The 23,295-nt window shown below is 41.0% G+C and overlaps 2 protein-coding genes across 3 annotated transcripts in view; one reads left to right on the top strand and one right to left on the bottom strand.

Moving 5' to 3' along the window:
- The window catches only part of slc12a2 (solute carrier family 12 member 2), a 64,163-nt gene extending 60,502 nt beyond the window's left edge, over window positions 1-3,661 (top strand). For both annotated transcript variants that reach the window (XM_079860865.1, XM_079860864.1), the window contains 2 exons: window positions 593-660; window positions 1,457-3,661. In XM_079860865.1, the coding sequence (XP_079716991.1) occupies window positions 593-660; window positions 1,457-1,592 (204 nt within the window). In that variant the 3' untranslated portion in view covers window positions 1,593-3,661. The remainder of the gene's footprint in view (window positions 1-592; window positions 661-1,456) is intronic.
- A 1,306-nt stretch (window positions 3,662-4,967) lies between these two features.
- fbn2a (fibrillin 2a) overlaps window positions 4,968-23,295 on the bottom strand; it is a 147,186-nt gene continuing 128,858 nt past the window's right edge. Inside the window, exons 58-66 of the mRNA XM_079860862.1 lie at window positions 22,583-22,789; window positions 21,487-21,612; window positions 21,244-21,366; window positions 19,987-20,103; window positions 18,347-18,475; window positions 9,378-9,497; window positions 7,311-7,542; window positions 6,577-6,724; window positions 4,968-5,518 (exon numbers count right to left, since the gene is read on the bottom strand). Coding sequence (XP_079716988.1) covers window positions 5,201-5,518; window positions 6,577-6,724; window positions 7,311-7,542; window positions 9,378-9,497; window positions 18,347-18,475; window positions 19,987-20,103; window positions 21,244-21,366; window positions 21,487-21,612; window positions 22,583-22,789 — 1,520 coding nt within the window. The 3' untranslated portion in view covers window positions 4,968-5,200. The remainder of the gene's footprint in view (window positions 5,519-6,576; window positions 6,725-7,310; window positions 7,543-9,377; window positions 9,498-18,346; window positions 18,476-19,986; window positions 20,104-21,243; window positions 21,367-21,486; window positions 21,613-22,582; window positions 22,790-23,295) is intronic.

Below are 23,295 nucleotides of genomic sequence, written 5' to 3'. Positions count from 1 at the left end.
ATGCTGCAAATGATGATAGACGAGACATTCCCAGTCTCAAGTTTTGGAGATCGGATATATGGGTTCTTCCCCGGGTCCTGTACCCATCTTAGATCAGGGTATGGGCGCATGGGTTCTTCCCCTGGTCCTGTACCCATCTTAGATCAGGGTATGGGTGCATGGGTTCTTCCCCTGGTCCTGTACCCATCTTAGATCAGGGTATGGGCGCATGGGTTCTTCCCCTGGTCCTGTACCCATCTTAGATCAGGGTATGGGCGCATGGGTTCTTCCCCTGGTCCTGTACCCATCTTAGATCAGGGTATGGGTGCATGGGTTCTTCCCCTGGTCCTGTACCCATCTTAGATCAGGGTATGGGCGCATGGGTTCTTCCCCTGGTCCTGTACCCATCTTAGATCAGGGTATGGGTGCATGGGTGCTGTGTGTCTTTCTCAGATGTTGTTTTTTCCTGCTAAAGTGAGTTAAATAGAATAGTGGAGTAAAATGATGGTGTGAATTTGTTTCCTTGGAAAGTCTAGTTTGAAGTGTTTGTTTTCTTGGCTGTTAACAGATACAGTAACTTCAGCTTCCTGTGAATTGATTTGTTTTTCCTCAGAGTAACCGTCAGATCCGGCTGAACGAGCTGTTGAAGGAGCACTCCAGCACAGCCAACCTCATCGTCATGTAAGTTACGAACCTGAGCGGAGTCATGCAGTGAAAAGACTGTTTTATCAGCACGCATGCTCGGCCAGTCAGATTGAAGAACCGTAACTAAACTATGATTCAACTTACTTTAAGCACCTTGTCCGAAGCCTGACACACAGATTAAAGTACTTCTTCAAGTACTTATAGCTTCACGCTGCTTGAATTTGACTTTTTTGAAATTTAAGTCCTGGAAAACCCTTGAAAACAGCCATATTTACGAAGAGGTACATGACAAGTGGTTGACTTATTTAAATACAATATATAAGAAAATTCATAAAAAAAACCCACATACAATCTTTTCATTCAAAATGAACACTGCAGCACGTCTGCTAAACCCCCAACAGACCTTTTCTCGAGACAAAGTACGACAGCTTTATCATATAAAATATTATTTATAGAACAATAATAGCCATTATAAACTTTGTATTTAATATATATTATTAAATGTGTTGTAAGTAAGTTGTTCTTGATACCTTATATCTGTAAAAAAATCCTAAAGATATTGTTTGATAAGTGCGATCTCTGATTGTGATCCTTTGAAAACCAAATAAGTAGTGCTTACAGTCCTGGACTTTCTTGTAGAGTGTCTGTACGAGCCCTGGTTTCCTGCCGTTCACTCACTGTGATGTTTCCGAAACAGAGCTGTAGATCCTCAAGGGGAAAATGAATGTTCATTGGAGAGAGTCTCACTCATTGTCATGATCATGTTTTTTGAGAGAGTTCCTTTCGTTATTGTCCAGCAGCACTAACGTGTGTGTGTGTGTGTGTGTGACAGGAGCATGCCGCTGGCCAGGAAAGGAGCCGTCTCCAGCGCTCTGTATATGGCCTGGCTGGACACACTCTCCAAAGACCTGCCGCCAATCCTGTTAGTGCGCGGGAACCATCAGAGCGTCCTCACCTTCTACTCGTAGAGCGCTCGCACGCGCACACACACACACACACACAAACGCACACACACGAGTACAGCACATCTGACTGATGATGATGATGATGATGATGACGACAGACGCTCCTCAACGAAGCTGAAACCAGAGCGGTTCTTCCTTCTACGCCAACAGGAGAGATCACGTCTGCTGGTTCACACTGTCTCCAGCTCACAGTTTCTGAGCACACGATGTTACACTGATTGTTGTTATCATTGTTATCATTACTATGACTGTCACAACTTTTTGAGTTGTGGATTTATTTTTCCTCTTTCGTACTTTTTGATTTGCTCTTGATGAAGCAATAATCACCTCATTTCTTATTTTCTCACTTTGAAGAAAAACACGGTTCTTTGCAACACTTTTATAGCCTTGTGGACGTGCCTTCCTGTGCGATCATATTCAATTCTTACATTTTTCCCTGACTGGTAATTTATGATATAGATTTTAGGCTGTTTATTGGGTTTTAAATGTAAATCTTCCTTGATTTGATCACGCTTCAGCACGAGTGGACTGAGGTCTCCACTGCGCAGCATTAGACAATACTTTTTGGCTTTTTTTGTAGTCCGTTTTTATTCCTCTGTTGTTTTTTTCTTCAAAGTTTTACGTCTTCCTTTAAGCATTGAGTGAGTTGTGGCGTTTTTGCGCAGCGCCCCTCCATGTTCTTGTTCCAGTGATAGACCTGAACTACGGGGTGATTACAATCATCTTTCACGTAGTCTAATGTAAAAAGTCAGAACTTTAACAAAACTATATTAGTTTTCCCTTGTGTACAGTTGAACAGTTTTTGGTTTGACGAAGAGAGGCTGATGGATGAGTGCTGTCTGAAGGGAGGAAAAGAGGAATCTGATCCTTTCTAACTTACAATGACCCAAAAGAGAGCAAAGCCCTGGAATCACAGAGAAGACCTTTGCCTTAACAGATGAAATGAGGATTGTTGTTTTTACTTGTCGTCTTCAAGCCATACTGGCTAGCTGTAGATTATAGATTATAGACGATAGATGGACTAATGCCTGAACGAGAATGTAATCCTGGCCGTCTAGGAAAGCTCTCCCATCTTTACACTTTCCTAGTTTTCTAAAGCAGTCTGGAACCTTGTACATTTGTACCTTGATAAACCACCATCTTCCCTCTCACATAGACAGAATGTTTTCTGCGTTTTCTGCGGCTGATGTGTTCCTCTATGCAGATGGACTGCGTGCGACTCGTTGAAATATTGTAATCTAAACTCAGGATTGAGAGCCGGGTTCATCTTTAATGTTGGAGACGTCTGACGTCCAGGATTTCAGTCTGTCCTGTTCCTGAATGTTATCTGTCTGTCCGGTTGGTTCTTGTGATTGAATGCTGGGATGTGTCCATATGTTTGTTGTATGGCCCATCATGCCTTAGTTTAAAGCGGTCAGTAACTGAAGCGTTGGTCAGTTTAGCTGCAGTCCAGCTGAATATATGAATATGGAGCGTCTTTGGTTTGGTCACACTTTGAATCTGGTTCCCAACACTAATAGTTTGCAGGCGCAGTGTGTTGCAGTTCTGTGTATGTTATATTCATGCAATTCACAGCCCTGCCATTTCCCTGAGAAATAATCCATGTGACGAATATATTCACATTTATAGTTCTCCATATAAACTAATATTTAAAAGTTAAATGTGTGTGTGTGCACCGCATGTGTTTTCATTTGAAGTGGGTGAAGTTAGTGAAGCTGATGGTACAATCTTACCTGTTGAAAATCTGTGTTGTTTGTTCGGGTGAACGAGTGATGTACAGACACACCAACGTACGACAAAATCACCAATCCAACTCGTACCTGTTATCTTGAATGATTAATACACTTGTATATTATATGTAGATCTAGAAAAGAAAGTGGGAGAGTGTGTCACTACCATATAATGTGTGTTTCTCACCGATGTAGAAATGCATTAGTTGCAGCTGTAGGTTTCCACACCACGAGGAGCTTTAAAAGTGCCTCTCCACGGTTTCGCTGGTTTCTGTAGATGAAGACGTTGTTTTGCCCTTGGCGTGTCACAGCATTTCTCGTCCTGCAGAATGTGTTGCTAAAGTCTGTCTCACATTTTCTCAGTAGCTTATCGTGTGAAAATGAGTTAACACATCAAGGTCAACGAGTTCCAGCTCTAGTTCACACTATACTTCCTAACTAACTTGTAAATATCTTTTAGCCTAACCAGATTAATCAAAGGAGTGGAATAATAGCAAATTAATATGGTGAAATTATTTATTACAGGTTGTTGTTTTTTTTGTTTCTTTTATGTTACAGTAGTTTTTAAAAGATGTTTTTTTTTAGTTTGGGTTTAGTCTGCACAATCTTTTTCTTTTTCAATGTTTGGTCACATTTCTATCTTTTATATGCCTTTTAAAGAAATGCTCTGTTGACCAATGGTTTGAGTTTCCTGCTAAACCATGAGGGTGGTTCTGATTGCTTGTGCTGGAACAGTAATGTTTTGATATACTGTACTGTTATTTGTCACATGCTTTTTTCTAACATTTTAACGGTTAAGGGTATCGATGCTTTGTACATCTTTATTGCAATATATAAAAATAAACAAATGATAATCAGTTGTTGTACTGTTTTTGTTGGTGCCTCTAAATACAGATACTCATCTTTCACCACTGGGTCCTAATGATCCTCCTCAACCTCAGACAACCCTGTCATCGGCCCTTACCCTCGTGTGCTGGTCAGACAGTGTCCAGTGTTTAGAAGCATCATTTAATGGTGGCAGTGATACACATCACCATACAGTAGGCTTGTACCTACAGACACAGACAGGCGCTTTAAGAGTTAATGAGGCAAGACATACGGTTTAACAGGTTTATTTACTGTTTGGACAATCTACACCCAGTATAATTTACAGCGTAATCTGCTATTTATAGTCAAACAAAACGTGTTACAATGATCTCCGGTCAACCATAACTGAGAAGAATGACCTGTTTCGCAACAGAGGGAGAGAGATGGAGAGAGAAACAATCAGGGCTGGAAATGCAGGTAATTGGGGAGATTTGGGGGATAGAGTTCCAGTTTAAAACTTGGAGGCTTTCCATCTTATGCACATAATAACCTCCAAACACTATGCAAATTTCATACATAAATATGGTGGGATTTTATGCAAATTTCATACATAAATATGGTGGGATTTTCTGCATTTACATTTTGAAAATATGTCCCCAACTAGGCCCTTTCAAGCTGCATAAGACTATATTAGTCTTGTATATGTATAGTCTAGAATGTGTGCTTGTGCTTTATGAAGAAAATTGTGTACAATATCATGGGCATTGTGATGTAAACATTTTATGTGAGCATCTCAGGTTGGAAATTTCGAAAGGCTTAAAAACAAACATACGAAAAAAAAAAAAAAATTCATTGAGTTTCATTGAGTCTTGACGTATTCAGATAATAAGCACCGTGAGCATGTTGGAGAGCAGTGATCTGCTCAGACGTGCTCCTGCTCCTCTACTGGAGTGTGATGAGCAGGGCTGGAGCGGGTCGCTCGGGGTCATCAGAACCGCTCCTTTACTGGAGTGTGATGTGGAGTGTGATGAGCAAGGCTGGAGCGGGTCGCTCGGGGTCATCAGAACCGCTCCTTTACTGGAGTGTGATGTGGAGTGTGATGAGCAAGGCTGGAGCGGGTCGCTCGGGGTCATCAGAACTTCTGATCTGCAGGGTATAGTGTGTCCTTGAGGAGGTCCTGTGTGTGCGGTGCAGGTAACTGACCCCTGCCCGCTGTCTGATCTGGAAGAGCCCGTCCTGGTTTCCGGCTGTGATGGAGTAGGTCTCGCGCTGGACGAGGGATCGGACTGCAGGCACCAGCTCCAGGACGGCTGCTCTGGGTTTGAGTTGTGAACGCTTGAGAAGTAACTTCAGCGGCTGATCCACGTCCACACTGGCCAGACTAACTTCTTCCTTTAGGAACAGCAGAAATTATATTACAGTTATGAGGATCAGTGAACAGACATCCACATGCAACATTAATTTAGAAGAGGAATGAGACTCAGGGTACGTTTACACGACAACGATATGCTTAAAACGGAGAAGTTTTTCCTTTGTTTTTCGCGTACAGACGACACCAAATCACACAGATCTGTGAAAACGACTAAAAATGCTGTATTCTGCTGCCAGGCCAGTAGATGGCGATGAAACACTAGACTGAACACGAAATACGCATGTGCATGACGTCATCGTCTTCAGGGATTCGAATTTTTGTTGCTTACACGAAGACCGGTTTCAAAAGTTTGCATTTCAGGCACCCAAATGAACGACCAAACTGGCGTGTAAATGAACGACCAAAACGCATACAACTTTTTATGTTTTTAGTTTAAAAATGACTGTTAGGGGCTGTTTACACGACAGTTTTCAAGGGTTAGTTCACCAAAAAACGAGAATGAATTAATCTGTCATTAATTACCCGTAAGACTTTCGTTCATCATCAGAACACAAATGAAGATCTTTTTGATGAAATCTGAGGGCTTTCTGTCCCTCTATTGACAGCTACGCAACTACTACCTTTCTGAGGCTTGAAAGTGGTAAAATGTGGAGTGGGTTAACCTCAATTTATGAAGTGACCCGAGTGCTTTGTTTGCACATAAAACATAATTTACCACTTTATTTACAAAAGATGAATCTCCTGCGTGCATTGACGAGAGCACCATGTGTGTTGTGTTGATGCAAGAGCAGACTTTGTTGTGTGAATGCTAATTGGAGATGGGAGTCACGTGGATTACTTTAATGATGTCTTTACTGCCTTTCTGAGGGCTTGAAAGTGGTAGTTGTGTCAAATGTAGGGGCAAAAAGCTCTCAGATTTCATCAAAAACTTTGTGAACATTTGTGTTCTGAAGATGAACGAAAGTCTTACGGGTTTGGAACGACATGAGGGTGAGTAATTAATGACAGAATTTTCATTTTTGGGTGAACTAACCCCTTTAAGAAATTGCTCTTGATTTTTTTTTCTCTTTTCTTTTACCTGTGTGAAGTTTGAAGTGTGTCTTCTCCTGACAATTTTCTTCTGGTGTCCATTGGTTTTGCAGCCGAAGCAGGTTTCAGGAGAAAGAGCGTTTTCTTCTTCTGGACCAAGTTCACCACCTCCAAAACCAGCAGCAGATACACAGTGCCTGCAGGAACACACTCATTCAATCTCACTGAAGTGAAAGATCCAAATATAAGACTAGTCATTCACATTTAGCAGACACTTTTGTCCGATGGGACAAAAAAAAGCAAAAGGCAGCTTTCCAACTGTTTGCATGGTAAGAAACTAAAGGATCAAGCACAGATTAAATGTTTTATTTTCATGACAACTGTCTTTCTTATGTTTCATTACTGTAATAGAAAAACGTTCAGATGGATTACAAGTCCCATAATCATCAATGATGATTCTCATTACTGTAATATAGTATTTTTTATTGTATTACACAAAATAGTATAATAATCAATCAGTAAAAAACACGCAATAAAGAGAAGTATAATAATTTTTTTTTTTTTTAATCCAGCCATGTTGAGCAGGTTTCATTAGATGTGCCCAAAAATTGCACACACACACAAAAAAAACAGTTTAATCATTTATAATATTACAATGAGATCCCTATTACTTGTCCACTATCCACTATTCAACTATAACCTGTCTTGCTATGTAAATCTTCCACATGACTGTAGTTTGAGCGCTAATATGATGAAGTGTAACAGTATTTGGTGCAGACTCACCCCTGTCCTGCTCTGTAATATCCCGCGGGACATCCGCACACGAATCCCCCCTGTGTGTTTGAGCAGGCGTATCTGCAGGGGCTCATGGAGGACACACACTCGTCCACATCTTCACAGCTCGTGGACACGGGGTCGAAGGTGAAGCCAGATGGACAGCCACACTTAAAGCTGCCCAGCGTGTTGAAACAGGAAGCTGAACCACAGTTGCCCGGGTTCAAGCACTCATTGTCATCTGCAGTTCAGAAAAACAGTAAAGAATCACAGATTGTAGGAAAGATCTAATATAAACGTTTTAACTTTGATTAAAAATGTGGGTCAGTTCTGATTTGATTTGGCAAGTTGTTCCAAAGTTTAGGATGGATACCCAAGTACGTTAGAGTGTCAAGGAAATAAAAGCATGGATCATCAAAATTATAAAGAAATAGAAAATACCATTTTCACCAAGACTCGCAATTGATAGAAACTTGATTTTACAAACTGATTAACTTGCTATCAAGCTTTAGAGCACTGTCCAGGGGTGTGTTTTCCGTACAACGCCGTAACTCTCTGCTTCACTATCACAGTACGAAGCATCGTTGAAGAAATCAACTAGCTAGTCATAACTGTTTCCTGAAACCATATTGTCGCAAATTGGTCGTTCAACCACGTTGGTTAATGATGTCACACAGGTGGTGGAGTAATAAACAGTTTTATTAAAAGAAGTTGAGATTGAATTAATACTTGATGTTTTGCTATAAATTACGGGCATGGCATCTAAGAACTATTTCTAATTTTTCTCAGTTATTTTGCTTTATTTCCAGATTCAATCATAGGCTCGTTCTTACGTTGTAGAGCTCGTTCACACATGCGCACTCTTCAAAACGTCTTCCCCTTAATCTAGGGGTAAATAGGGAACGACGAACAAAGAAAAAGTGGAGAGACTTTGAGAATCTCCAGCTCTCCAGTCCCAGAGTCACAGAAGAATGAATGTACCAACAAGTTTATTCTCTCATGGCGTGTCTGCCTTTTATTTAACGTCAGCAGGCGCTATAAAAAGAAAGATATAAAGTAGAGAAACATATTACAAAATAAATTCAAACAAAAGTATTACCTCGGGAGGAGGGCCCAAGTCAAAAGAAAACAAAACAATACCTCTAACTACAAAGGGGATAACATTAACTTACCTATACAGAACAAAAAGCAAAACAAAACATATAACTTCCCTCACTCCCTAACTAATCCATAAACAGGAGAAAAGTAATGGGTATCCTCTCCCCCCTACGTTACCCATAAAAACTTGTCTAATCATAAATAACAAAAGCTACAGAGGCACATTCTCACACACATTGTGAACATACACCACAGAGCGCAACTCGCTCGTCTGCACTTGGAGAGCGGAACAATCTCAAACGCTCCTTCCTCAGCGCTCTCTCTGCGGTTTTATATTAGACTCCTCAGGACACGCACCGATCAGTGCGCGGGCAGCGCTCACAGGTAACGAGCACAGGTGGTAGCCATCAATCCTACTAATCAGACACACAATTAGAGAGAGAGAGAGAGAGAGAGAGAGAGAGAGAGAGAGAGAGAGAGAGAAAAACACATATGCACTGGCAAATAACACTCTTGGTATACAATACACAAATGAATACGTCCTTGGACGTAACAACTGCTTTAAATCTCTTGACAAACTAAAAGACGTAAATGACATTTGTATTCTAAATAAAATATATAGATTGTACTGAATGTCAGCTTGCTTATTTGGCTCAAGATAAGGATTTGTTGTCTACGTCATGCAAACTGCTTCTAACCACAGGTCGAGATCTGTCGCTCCAAACACACTGTGATGCTGTTTGCGAATGTTCGTCTGAACAATGTTTTCGGGAAACACCGACTCGTTGAACTGCTGATAACGACGGAACTTATGACCATAGTTGGCTAATGATGCTTTCGGGAAACACACCCCTGAAGGACTCCCAGGTTTTTTACATAAGGCTTGACATAGGGTGTTATAAGTGCCCATAAAACTTGGAAACCCAACAATTGTGTGTGTGTGTGTGTGTGTGTGTGTGTGTGTGTGTGTACACTAACCCACACACTGGTTCCACTGCTGGTGTTGAGTGTATCCCTGTGGACAGCTGCAGCGGAAACCACCCGCAACATTCTGACAGCCAAACTGACACCTGTGATCACGCACACACTCATCTATATCTGAGAGAAAGAGAGAGAAACAGCACAGTCAATTACATTATGTAACGCAATTCATGCATCTCACATCAGTATAGTGCAGTGGCCTCGTAAACAGTACGCTGGACACTTTAGTGCTTTCACACTTCCATTGCTTGGTCTGCACCCGAGTGTGATTCCTCCCCTCATCCTTCCCTGTCTCTTCACATTGTGCTTTTGGATCCAAACCATGGTGTACATGCGTCATCAACGGCAGCTGTTCACCACTGTAACTGGGTAATGACTCAGTAATGACTGTTTTATTCATGCTTTTGTTACATTGGATTAATCAGTAGAACCTTAGGGAGAGAGAAAGAACGCTTGTGTTTGTATGCGTGCATGTACCATAAGAGATATAAGAGATGAGGAGAATGCTAGAAACACCTTTTCAAGCAAACTTTAGGTTTAGAAAACAGCGTTGATATATCACCCAAATGAACTTCACATCACTCGTATGTTCATATCATGCAAAAGGAGTCTGTGAGTGCACCAAATGCCAGTGTGAAAGAACCTGCAAGGTCATAGTGGATGACATAATTGAGCAAGATCCATTTGTTTGCAGGGAACGTCACGGACAGAGACTCGTACAGTGACTAACTGGATCCAGTGCTGGACAAGTTGTCCACACAAAGATCTTTCGTCTTGGCATTTGTAAGCAAGAGAAATCTGTGGCTGAATTTGCCCACAATGGCTGAAAAGGATAAATGACATACTCTTGATCAGCCAGCAGAACCCAAGAGTCTTTTTGGATGTGATGCAACAAAGGTTTGAAGCGAAGAGAAGAGAACAGGAAGCTTTTGAATCTTTTGCTTGTGGTCCCAGCCAATCCAACACTACACTATCGGAGCTACAACAACTGCTTGTCCAAGCACTTGTTCTATCCAGACTGGACTACCAATGAGGTTCATTCTCATGTAACACATTGCATTTGAGCTTCTGCAAGAACCAATGAGGTTCATTCTCGTGTTAAACAGCACATTTCAGATTCTGCAAGAACCAATGAGGTTCATTCTCGTGTTAAACAGCACGTTTGAGATTCTGCAAGAACCAATGAGGTTCATTCTCGTGTTATGCAGCATGTTTGAGCTTTTGCAAGAACCAATTCATACTTTGCAGATGTGACTACCATGGATACCTGGCGGGCAACAAACAGCTATTTTCAATGAAGAGTCCTGTAATTCCAGGTCTTTCTAGTAGCTATCAAGTCTGTTAGCGAGCTAGCTGCATAACTATGGACTAGGATTAACTCCAAGGTAGCTAAATTGTATAAAGCAGACAAGGTTTTTTAAGATAATCGAGCAGTAGTAATTCCTCCGTAAATAACCTAGCTCTACTGTTGAGTCATCTCTGTTTCTCATTGAAAACCATAGATATCACAAACCTCAAAACAACCTATCACACACTTTTGTTGTTAGCAAAAGACGACAACTGTTACTGTGCATTCACACCGCCACCGGCGAGAGCGTCAAAGTGCCCGGAAGTCATTCATTTTCTATGAATTTTACCGCTCTCGCCGGCGGCGGTTTGAACGTACAGTAAGCCTAGCTTAGACTCATAACACAAACAGCTGACTCGCCGAACCAGCTGGTGGTGTTGATTGACGAAACTACAGGGTAACTTAAAGACACGATTAATTACGATCATACACCCATTGTATTCAAACAAATGTTGAAATGACCTTTGATGGAGTGATGGAATGATCACTGCACAGACGTGTAACTGTTAACGTTATACTGTGAAGGTTGCTTATCTCATCTGCGGTTAGTGCATCCAATCGCAAACCAACTATCTGGCATGTCGTTTACACCTCAAAACACCAACTTTTGTATAGTAAAACTGGCGACGTCCTGGCAAGATCCTTGATTAGTTTACTGGGTTTCGTTGCTGGAGAATGACGTTCTTGCCCGCCAGCCAGTGCTTGTGACGTCACGTGCAAAGTATGAATTAGGTTCATTCTCGTGTTATGCAGCATGTTTGAGCTTCTGCAAGAACCAATGAGGTTCATTCTTATGTGACAAAGCTCGTGTGAGCTTCTGCAAGAACCAATGAGGTTCATTCTTATGTGACAAAGCTCGTGTGAGCTTCTGCAAGAACCAATGAGGTTCATTCTCATGTTACGCAGCACATTTGATATTCTGCAAGAACCAATGAGGTTCATTCTCTTGTTCGCAGTAGTTTGAGCTTCTGCAAGAACCAATGAGGTTCATTCTCTTGTTACGCAGCACGTTTGAGCTTCAGCAAGAACCAATGAGGTTCATTCTCATGTTACGCAGCACATTTGATATTCTGCAAGAACCAATGAGGTTCATTCTTATGTGACAAAGCTCGTTTGAGCTTCAGCAAGAACCAATGAGGTTCATTCTCTTGTTACGCAGCACATTTGATATTCTGCAAGAACCAATGAGGTTCATTCTCTTGTTACGCAGCACGTTTGAGCTTCAGCAAGAACCAATGAGGTTCATTCTCTTGTTACGCAGCACATTTGATATTCTGCAAGAACCAATGAGGTTCATTCTCTTGTTACGCAGCACGTTTGAGCTTCAGCAAGAACCAATGAGGTTCATTCTCATGTTACGCAGCACATTTGATATTCTGCAAGAACCAATGAGGTTCATTCTTATGTGACAAAGCTCGTTTGAGCTTCAGCAAGAACCAATGAGGTTCATTCTCTTGTTACGCAGCACGTTTGAGCTTCAGCAAGAACCAATGAGGTTCATTCTCATGTTACGCAGCACATTTGATATTCTGCAAGAACCAATGAGGTTCATTCTCATGTTACGCAGCACATTTCAGCTTCAGCAAGAACCAATGAGGTTCATTCTCATGTTACGCAGCACATTTGAGCTTCAGCAAGAACCAATGAGGTTCATTCTCATGTTACGCAGCACGTTTCAGCTTCAGCAAGAACCAATGAGGTTCATTCTCATGTTACGCAGCACATTTGATATTCTGCAAGAACCAATGAGGTTCATTCTCTTGTTACGCAGCACATTTGAGCTTCAGCAAGAACCAATGAGGTTCATTCTCGTGTTACGCAGCACATTTGATATTCTGCAAGAACCAATGAGATTCATTCTCTTGTTACGCAGCACGTTTGAGCTTCTGCAAGAACCAATGAGGTTCATTCTTGTGTTACGCAGCACATTTGAGCTTCAGCAAGAACCAATGAGGTTCATTCTTGTGTTACGCAGCACATTTGAGCTTCAGCAAGAACCAATGAGGTTCATTCTTATGTGACAAAGCACGTTTGAGATTCTGCAAGGACCAATGAGGTTCATTCTTGTGTGACAAAGCACGTTTGAGATTCTGCAAGAACCAATGAGGTTCATTCTTGTGTTACGCAGCACGTTTGAGATTCTGCAAGAACCACTGAGGTTCATTCTTGTGTGACAAAGCACATTTGATATTCTGCAAGAACCAATGAGATTCATTCTCGTGTTACGCAGCACGTTTGAGATTCTGCAAGAACCACTGAGGTTCATTCTTGTGTTACGCAGCACATTTGAGCTTCAGCAAGAACCAATGAGGTTCATTCTTGTGTTACGCAGCACATTTGAGCTTCAGCAAGAACCAATGAGGTTCATTCTTATGTGACAAAGCACGTTTGAGATTCTGCAAGGACCAATGAGGTTCATTCTTGTGTGACAAAGCACGTTTGAGATTCTGCAAGAACCAATGAGGTTCATTCTCGTTACGCAGCACGTTTGATCTTCTGCAAGAACCAATGAGGTTCATTCTTGTGTTACGCAGCACATTTGAGCTTCAGCAAGAACCAATGAGGTTCATTCTTATGTGACAAAGCACGTTTGAGATTCTGCAAGGACCAATGAGGTTCATTCTTGTGTGACAAAGCACGTTTGAGATTCTGCAAGAACCAATGAGGTTCATTCTTATGTGACAAAGCACGTTTGAGATTCTGCAAGGACCAATGAGGTTCATTCTTGTGTTACACAGCACATTTGAGCTTCAGCAAGAACCAATGAGGTTCATTCTTATGTGACAAAGCACGTTTGAGATTCTGCAAGAACCACTGAGGTTCATTCTTGTGTTACGCAGCACATTTGAGCTTCAGCAAGAACCAATGAGGTTCATTCTTATGTGACAAAGCACGTTTGAGATTCTGCAAGGACCAATGAGGTTCATTCTCGTTACGCAGCACATTTGAGCTTCTGCAAGAACCAATGAGGTTCATTCTCATGTTCTGCAGCACGTTTGAGCTTCTGCAAGAACCAATGAGGTTCATTATCATGTCACACAGTACGTTTGAAAATCTGCAAGAACCAATGAGGTTTATTCTCGCACATTTTATCTTCAACAAGAAGCAATGAGGTTCATTCTCATATTACGCAGCAAATCTGAGATTCTGCAAGAACCAATGAGGTTCATTCTCATGTTCTGCAGCACGTTTGATCTTCTGCAAGAACCAATGAGGTTCATTCTCATGTTCTGCAGCACGTTTGAGCTTCTGCAAGAACCAATGAGGTTCATTATCATGTCACACAGTACGTTTGAAAATCTGCAAGAACCAATGAGGTTTATTCTCGCACATTTTATCTTCAACAAGAAGCAATGAGGTTCATTCTCATGTTACGCAGCAAATCTGAGATCCTGCAAGAACCAATGAGGTTCATTCTCGTTACGCAGCACATTTGAGCTTCTGCAAGAACCAATGAGTTTAATTCTCATGTTTGCAGCACGTTTGAGCTTCTGCAAGAACCATTGAGGTTCATTCTCTTATTAGCAGTAGTTTGACCTTCTGCAAGTACATATGAGGTTACTTCTTGTGTTCCACAGCACATTTGAGCTTCCGCAAGAACCAATGAGGTTCATTCTCATTTTACACAGCACATTAGAGCTTCAGGTAGAATCAATGAGGTTCATTGTAGTGTTATGCAGCACGTTTGAACTTCAAGAATCAATTCTCGTGTTATTCAGCACATTTGAGCTTCCGCAAGAGCCAATGAGGTTCATTCTCGTGTTACGTAGCACGTTTGAACTTCTGCAAGAACCAATGAGGTTCATTCTCGCACGTTTGAGCTTCTGTAAGAACCAATGAGGTTCATTCTCGAGTTAGGCAGCACATTTGAACTTCAGCAAGAATCAATGAGGTTTATTCTCGCGTTACGCAGCACATTTGAGCTTCTGCAAGGACCAATGAGGTTCATTCTCATGTTACGCAGTATGTTTGAGAATCTGCAAGAACCAATGAGGTTTATTCTCACACACTTTATCTTCAACAAGAACCAATGAGGTTCATTCTCGTGTTACGCAGCACATTTGAGCTTACGCAAGAACCAATGAGGTTCATTCTCGCACATTTGAGCTTCTGTAAGAACCAATGAGGTTCATTCTCGCACATTTGAGCTTCTGCAAGAACCAATTAGGTTCATTCTCAAGTTAGGCAGTACTTTTGAGAATCTGCAAGAACCAATGAGGTTTATTCTTGTGTTTGGCAGCACATTTGAACTTCAGCAAGAACCAATGAGGTTTATTCTCACGTTACGCAGCACATTTGAACTTCAGCAAGAACCAATGAGGTTTATTCTTGTGTTTGGCAGCACATTTGAGCTTACGCAAGAACCAATGAGGTTCATTCTGGTTTTACGCAGCACGTTTGTGTTTCTGCATGAACCAATGAGGTTCATTATGGTGTTATGCAGCACGTTTGAACTTCAAGAATCAATTCTCGTGTTATGCAGCACATTTGAGCTTCCGCAAGAACCAGTGAGGTTCATTCTGGTTTTACGCAGCACGTTTGAACTTCAAGAATCAATTCTCGTGTTATGCAGCACGCTTGAGCTTCTGTAAGAACCAATGAGGTTCATTCTCTTATTAGCAGTAGTTTGACCTCCTGCAAGTACATATGAGGTTACTTCTAGTGTTCCACAGCACATTTGAGCTTCTGCAAGAACCAATTAGGTTCATTCTCGTGTTTGGCAGCACATTTGAGCTTCTGTAAGAACCAATGAGGTTCATTCTCGCACATTTGAGCTTCTGCAAGAACCAATAAGGTTCATTCTCGAGTTAGGCAGTACTTTTGAGAATCTGCAAGAACCAATGAGGTTTATTCTCACGTTACGCAGCACGTTTGAGCTTCTGCAAGAACCAATGAGATCATTCTCGTGTTACGCAGCACATTTGAGCTTACGCAAGAACCAATGAGGTTCATTCTAGTGTTACACAGCACATTTTACCTCAGTGGAAATTAACCTGAGAGCGCTCTGGTTACCCCAGAAGGAAGTACCATTCATCTACCCAGGAGGAAGTAGATTCCTGTAGAAGTGAAAGCTGTTTTCGATATCCCAAAGTGAGGTGGCAAACAAGTCAACTGAAAGTGAACCTTGGGTTACGATTGTAAACTCTCACCAAAGGATGCAATAGTCATCTTCTCGGAAGAGCTGTATGTATGCCATTTTGGGCCTGTGGATTGCTGTAACAGAGCCGTTGTGTGCTGTTACTGACACAACCACATTTATTGCCCTTGTCGGTAAACTCAATATTTTAGAATAAATAACTGATCTCTCAGAAAATAATTAACAAAAAATATTGCTTAAAGTGAATATCAGTCTATCTCTATACTGTTCCTAGTATCTGTAAAACCGCATTTTTTCATCTTCAAAATATATCTAAATTACGCCATATGCCCTCATTGACAAATGCGGAACAATTAGTTCATGCATTCATGACCTCAAGGCTAGACTATTGTAATGCTCTACTGGGTGGTTGTCCTGCACGCTTAATAAACAAACTAAAGCTAGTTCAAAACGCAGCAGCTCGAGTTCTTACCAGAACCAGGAAGTATGACCATATTAGCCCGGTTCTGTCAAAACTGCACTGGCTCCCTATTAAACATCGCATCAATTTTAAAATATTGCTGACAAAGCACTAAATGGTTTAGCTCCACAGTACTTGGTGTGAGCTCTTAACGCATTATAGTCCTTCACGTCTACAGCGATCTAAAAATTCCGGCCAGTTGATAATACCTAGAATATCAAAATCGACTGCTGGTGGTAGATCCTTCTCCTATTTAGCACCAAAACTCTGGAACAGTCTTCCTACCATTGTCCGGGAAGCAGACACATTCTGTCAGTTCAAAGCAAGATTAAAGACACATCTCTTTGACCTAGCATTCACCTAATACATTATAGAGTTCTATAGTTCAATGTTAGGCTGTATAGATTAGGTCAGCTGGAACCGGGAACACTTCCCATAAATCCTGATGTACTCGTTACATCATAAGAAGAATGGCATCTACGCTAATTTTAGTGTCTTTTGTTTATCCCGAGGTCTTCCCGCACCCTGCCGGATCCAGGCCGTATCCAGATCTGATGAAGGACCTTCGCCTGGACCCGATGTCAACGCAGTGCTGAAGTGCCAACTAGTCTCTCCCTATGGAGGATCCCTTTCCCACTCTACAGATAAAGCGTTGTTGGGAAACTCAATTCGCGTACCTACCCCGAATTGATCAAATAAAATAAAATTCTGTATCAAAAATTATAAGGAAACACCAGTACTTTGTTTAGGCTTGGTTTGTAGTGAATTCCAAACCTGCGCACATATATTCAAACGCACATAACTATAGAGCCAATTCTTAATGCGCATGTGAAGCCATCAGCGTTTCTCACAGGATCGCGTTTAAAGTTTGTGTAAAGAGAATGGTGTCGTCTTAGCGGCCTCTAATTTAATAACAAATGATCGTTGCGACGGAAGCGAATCAATCAAAACTAACTTTAGCTGGAAAATAACTTTATTAAAGAACCGCTATAAAGCCAAAACAATCTCTGTTACCTCAAATTATACGTTTATCTCTGTAAAGCTGCTTTGAAACAATCTACATTGTTAAAAGCGCTATATAAATGAAGATGACTTGACTTGACTTGACTAGTTCCCACATCACTCGTTCTGAGCTCTGATGACATTTTTTTAATCATATTATCCCTTTCCCTGACATTGACGGAAATTCCCATGAGTTATGAGACAACGCTGACAGAATGTTCTGGCTTCCCGTGTTTTCACTGTTATACAGTAGGGGGTGCTATTACACATCTTCTGAAAGAGTACTGAATCTCCTGATAAAATCTTAGGCGAAGAAGAAGCCGATATGATTATCAATATTAAACAGCATATAAATCAAAACTGAGTAACGTTACTGAATGAAATGTCGACCCAGGACAAGCTACAGGACTGTGAAGCTTTAGGGGTGTTGATGAACTCGATCTACTCCATCTGATCATCGTTCTGAATCTGATCCAGACTTAGCCTTTGACAAAACACGACTTTCTCAGCTTTTTACTCAAAATGTTGCTTTTTTGTGAAACACCCACAGTTGAATAAAAAAAGAATGCATGAAGCTAGAATACTTTTTTTGTTGTTGTCTAAAAGCAGAGGGTCTGTTATTTCTTTTGATATATTGCATGGCGGGGAAAGAGACATCTAAAGTTAATAAGCACCACAGATACCACAGGTGCTGACCTGGCTGTCAATGCCAGTGTCCACATCTGAATTTATTAAAATCTAAAGGGACCTTTGCAAAAAACTTATCTCATGCGCACGAGAAACTATCGCACGAGAAAACGAACTCGTGCGCACAAGAAAGTCTATATATTTTCATTTTTGCAAAGTTCCCTTTAGGGGCTCCGTAGTACTGCCAGTTAACTCAATATTAACTTCCTGTTTATAGAACTCTATAAAATGAAATCGTTGTAGTAATATGAAGCAGTGCTCATGTCAGAGTGAAATAGTATATTCAGTGAGGGTAAAAATGTAGGGTGGGACTTGATTCTAAACTTTTACTCCAAGATTGCAACAAATAATTCAGAAACACAGGGCCGTACCGTGACAGCTGAGGCCGAGAGAGTCCAGTCTGAAGCCCTGTGGACACTCACAGTGGAAGCTGCCCACTGAATTCTGGCAGACGCCCCGCAAGCCACACGGACTCGGCTCAGACAGACACTCATCAACATCTGAGAGAAGACAGAGAGAAAACCACAAGAGGTCACACACCTGACTGACATATTGCTTTTTACTTAATTTACTATGATCATAATCTCATACAATGAAACAAAGTTCACAAATGTAAAGTAATACTTTAGAATAATGGTCCGTCATTAATAAGTAACTACGCAGGAAGTAATGCAGGACTAATGAGTAGCACTACATTAACACTTCAGCTTCTACTATTAACTATCTACTGGTAACAAGCTTAACTAATCAGCCTCATTAATAACTATTAACTAACTGACAAATTATAAAGAACATTGTCGTGTGTCTGAGACATAATCAGTCATCATTTTTACTCTGAATGTCAAGTCAAGTCACATTTATTTATATAGCACGTTTTACAATACAGATTGTTTCAAAGTAGCTTTACAGTGATAACAGGAAAATAATGCAAAGAAGTTTGTTTCCAGAAGAAAATAGCGTCACAGTCCAGCTTAAGTAAGTTCAATGATGTTTCATTTTTGTTTAAAAAAAAGTTATTAATTTAGTTCATTCATATATATATATATATATATATATATATATATATAACCGCTCTGGAGTAAACTGTGATGTCATCGTCCAGTGCTGTTCAGTTCTTGTATAAAAGTGTCAACGCAGGCAGATCAATATTATTGTTGAATATTAAATTAAATGTTAAATTTAAGACAAAAGCCAATGGCAACAAAAGCGAAAAAGGCAACAGTGGCAAGGAACCAAAACTCCATCAAGGCAGAATGGAGAAAAAAACCTTGGGAGAACCGAGGCTCAGTCGGGGGCCAGTTCTCCTCTGGCCAATGAACAAACAGTATATGATTATGATTCAGGCAGCATTACAGGTCAGAAGTCAGATTGGATTGGAACAATCAGAATATTATCCAGTTCATCTGGTTGAAGATTGGAGTCACACCGGTATGGAGACGGGTTTGTTGTGGATCAGTGCCGATGGCTGTCGATGAGGCCTTACAGGGGAGAGTCTAGTTGACACAATCTCTGCTGACACTTCAGGGATGTGTTGTGATCATAAAATGTGAATATAGTCATAAAATGCATCACTAATGACTGAAGTGTTACCATTATGCAGGAACTACTGGACCATTATTTTAAAGTGAAAATCATGTTTGTGCATTTGGAGTAAAAATTATGACTGATTACATCTCAGACACACGATAATGTTCTTCATAATTTGTCAGTTAGAAAATAGTTATTAATGAGGCTTATCTCAATGAGTAATAATTGATTACCTAATAAGGAACTTTCTCCTAAATTCGATATTACTTACTGATTAGATTAGTTAAGCTTGTTTCTTTATTAGTTAATAGTAGAAGCTGAAGTGTTAATGTAGTGCTACTCATTAGTCCTGCATTGCTTCCTGCATAGTTACTAATGATGGACCATTATTCTAAAGTGTTACCATTTTCCAAACACTACTTGTGTTTTTGTCAGGTGATGCAGCGTTGTGTCAGAGGAGAGGAGTTCTGAATGTGTGCTTGACCTCGGCAGGCCGTACGCTGCTGGCTGAAGCCCGCCGGACACCTGCAGGTAAATCCACCGATGGTGTTGACACACGAGAACTGGCAGTTGTGTCGTCTGCTCTGACATTCATCCACATCTGTAAATCAAAAAGTCAAATCAAACTACTGCTTTTACTCTGCATATTTTCAAAAGGCTGCTAGACATCTCAAGGACATCTCAGTCTAAAAGTCTTACTATGATGGTCAGTACAGTAAATGTTTTGTGACTAACTGCTCTGTCATCAACTAACAATTCACTCCTCAAATTACACCACATGTCATCCATTACACTCTGCACATGCTGGATCATACTTTTGTCCTTCAAAGTCAAGTCACCTTCAAGTGCTTTATACAATACAGACTGTTTCAAAGCAGCTTCACAGGGATGAACAGGAAAATAATGATCAATGATGCAAACAGAGTTCAGTTCTGCTGTAAAGCAGCTCTAAAAAGAGTCATTGACTGGAGTCATTGTTCAGTTCAGTGTTGATTCAGTTCAGTTCAATAACTGTGTAAAAATCATCAATTATAAAATGAGTTCAATTCAACTATAAAAAAGCTCTGCAGAAAACAGTGATGTCATCGTCCAGCTCAGTTGAGTTCTCATTCAACAGTGTCAGTGTCCAGTCATATCAATAATACTGTTGAATATTAAGTGTCCTCAACTACTGTAAGCAAGACAAAACAATGTGTTTATTCAGATCTATGAAGAAAAAATGGTAATACTTTACAATAAGGTTCATTAGTTACCATTAGTTAATGTATCATTGTTAGTTCATAACATGAACTAACAATGAGCAATACATTTGTTACTGTAATCTTTGTTTTTAGATTTTTAATCTTTGTTAATGTTAATCAATAAAAATAAAGCTGTTCATTGTTTGTTAATGTTAGTTCACAGTGCATTATTCAAATCTAATCCTGTTAACATTAAAGTATTAGTAAATGTTGACATTAACATTAACAAAGATTAATAAATGCTGTATAAGTGCAGTTCATTAATAGTTCATGCTAACTAATGTAGTTAACTAATGTTAACTAATGAACCTTATTGTAAAGTGTTACCGAAAAAATAAAAATGGCACACCAAATTAGTAATAAACAATTAACTCAAACTAAATCACAGGAAAACTTATAAAACAAGATCTACACAATGATTTCAGATTTTTTTCAATGACTTGCACAGAATATTTCTGAGATAAGTGCCCGAAAGCAAGAGGCCGCCTCCAGCTGCTGACCTTTACAGGTCCTGTGGTCGTCCTGCAGCATGTACCCGCGGGGACAGGAGCACGCATAGCTGCCCTCGCTGTTCTTACACAGGAAGTTACAGGGTTTCGGGGACAAACCACATTCATCCACATCTGACAGAAACACAAGCACACAACCATGATCTTAAGGAATAGCAAACAACAATCCCTCTGTCCATACATCAGGTGGATTTGAAAGACCGATAGTTATAAAGCTGAGTGTTTGTGGCGTACCGACACACATGGTTCCTGCAGTGGAGGCCATGTATCCTAGTTCGCAGTGGCATCTGTAAGAGCCCATGGTGTTGAAACACACGCCGTTGACACACACTCCTGGAATCAACTTACACTCATCTATATCTGTGGACAGACAAAGAGCTTTACTGACAAGTAAGGTCATAAAAGGAAATCTCACATACTCTGATACCCATCATCTGATAATAGGGATTTCTGACAAATGAAACATCCGTGTATACTGTATGTGTGTGTAGCACTGCCTGCAAATTCCCTGTATGTTTCTCTGTTTCTGCTGTTGTCCCTAGCTAAAGTCAATGACCTAATGACCTGCCCTGCCTCCATTTAAGGTGCTCTGCGTATTTCTTTGAATTTTCTGTTTTAGATGTTTAGAGACTTTAAGGGACCTATTTTAAGGACCTAAGCGCATGGTCTAAAGCGCATGTCGCAAGCGCACTTAGGGCGTGTCCGAATCCACTTTTCAGGAATCCAGGAAATGGATCTGCTCGTGCGCGAGGTTAATGTGCGCAAGTAGACCAACTACAGGACAAGCCAGATTCCATGATATCTTTATGTATACAATATTAATCTTTTACATTGTAATCCTTTTATTTTGAACATTTGGCATGTTTGTGTGCTGCTGTACGTCCATGTGTGTGTAATAAGCGTTGTGAACCTGCCTATAGGCGCATATTACTAACGCACTCTTTAAATAACAAAAAAAAATATTGCGCCATTGGTTTTAGACCAGGTTTCAGTTGGTCAATGTCTCAGTCTGTTTCAGTTCCTCAAAATAGCAACGCTCCAACAATGCGCCTGAACACACACCTGGTTTTCAGACCAGCAGCCCATGGGCGCACAAATGGGCGCAAATGCATTTGCTATTTAAACAATGTGGCGCAGGACGTGAAAATGAAAACTGCGTCAGGCTGAAACTAGCAAAAAACACTTGCCTGGCGCTACATTGAGCCAGGTGTATGATAAGGCCCTATATCTTTAAAGACACCAAATAGTGCCTGTGATGCACCAACCAATCAGATTTGAGCTTTGTGTCGCTGCTGTTTTTGTGAAGCTGGTCAGGAGTGTGATTCTTCACCTGATCCGTCAGTGGCATAGCCATGGCCATACGGGCAGAGCTTTTTCAGGCTGGCAGTGTCCGGCAGAGGGCAGAGGTCACACTGTTCACCCCAGCCTCGGCCTCCACTACAGCAGCACTGAGACCTGCTCACAGGAGCACGCCTGCTGGAGGACATCTCACACATGCTGTGCAGGACCTCAGAGAAACACACGCCTGTCCTGTGATCTGAGGGACACACATCACAACACCAGTCAACTCACACCAGTCAACTCACATCACAACACCAGTCAACTCACACCAGTCAACACACATCACAACACCAGTCAACTCACACCAGTCAACACACATCACAACACCAGTCAACTCACATCACAACACCAGTCAACACACATCACAACACCAGTCAACTCACACCAGTCAACACACATCACAACACCAGTCAACTCACACCAGTCAACACACATCACAACACCAGTCAACTCACACCAGTCAACACACATCACAACACCAGTCAACTCACACCAGTCAACTCACATCACAACACCAGTCAACTCACATCACAACACCAGTCATCTCACACCAGTCAACACACATCACAACACCAGTCAACTCACATCACAACACCAGTCAACTCACACCAGTCAACTCACATCACAACACCAGTCAACTCACATCACAACACCAGTCAACTCACATCACAACACCAGTCAACACACATCACAACACCAGTC

This window comes from Squalius cephalus (genome assembly GCF_949319135.1).
Source record: "Squalius cephalus genome assembly, chromosome: 24".
Taxonomy (NCBI): domain Eukaryota; kingdom Metazoa; phylum Chordata; class Actinopteri; order Cypriniformes; family Leuciscidae; genus Squalius; species Squalius cephalus.
The sequence above is the reverse complement of the archived record's forward strand: the minus strand, read 5'-3'. Positions and strand labels throughout refer to the sequence as shown.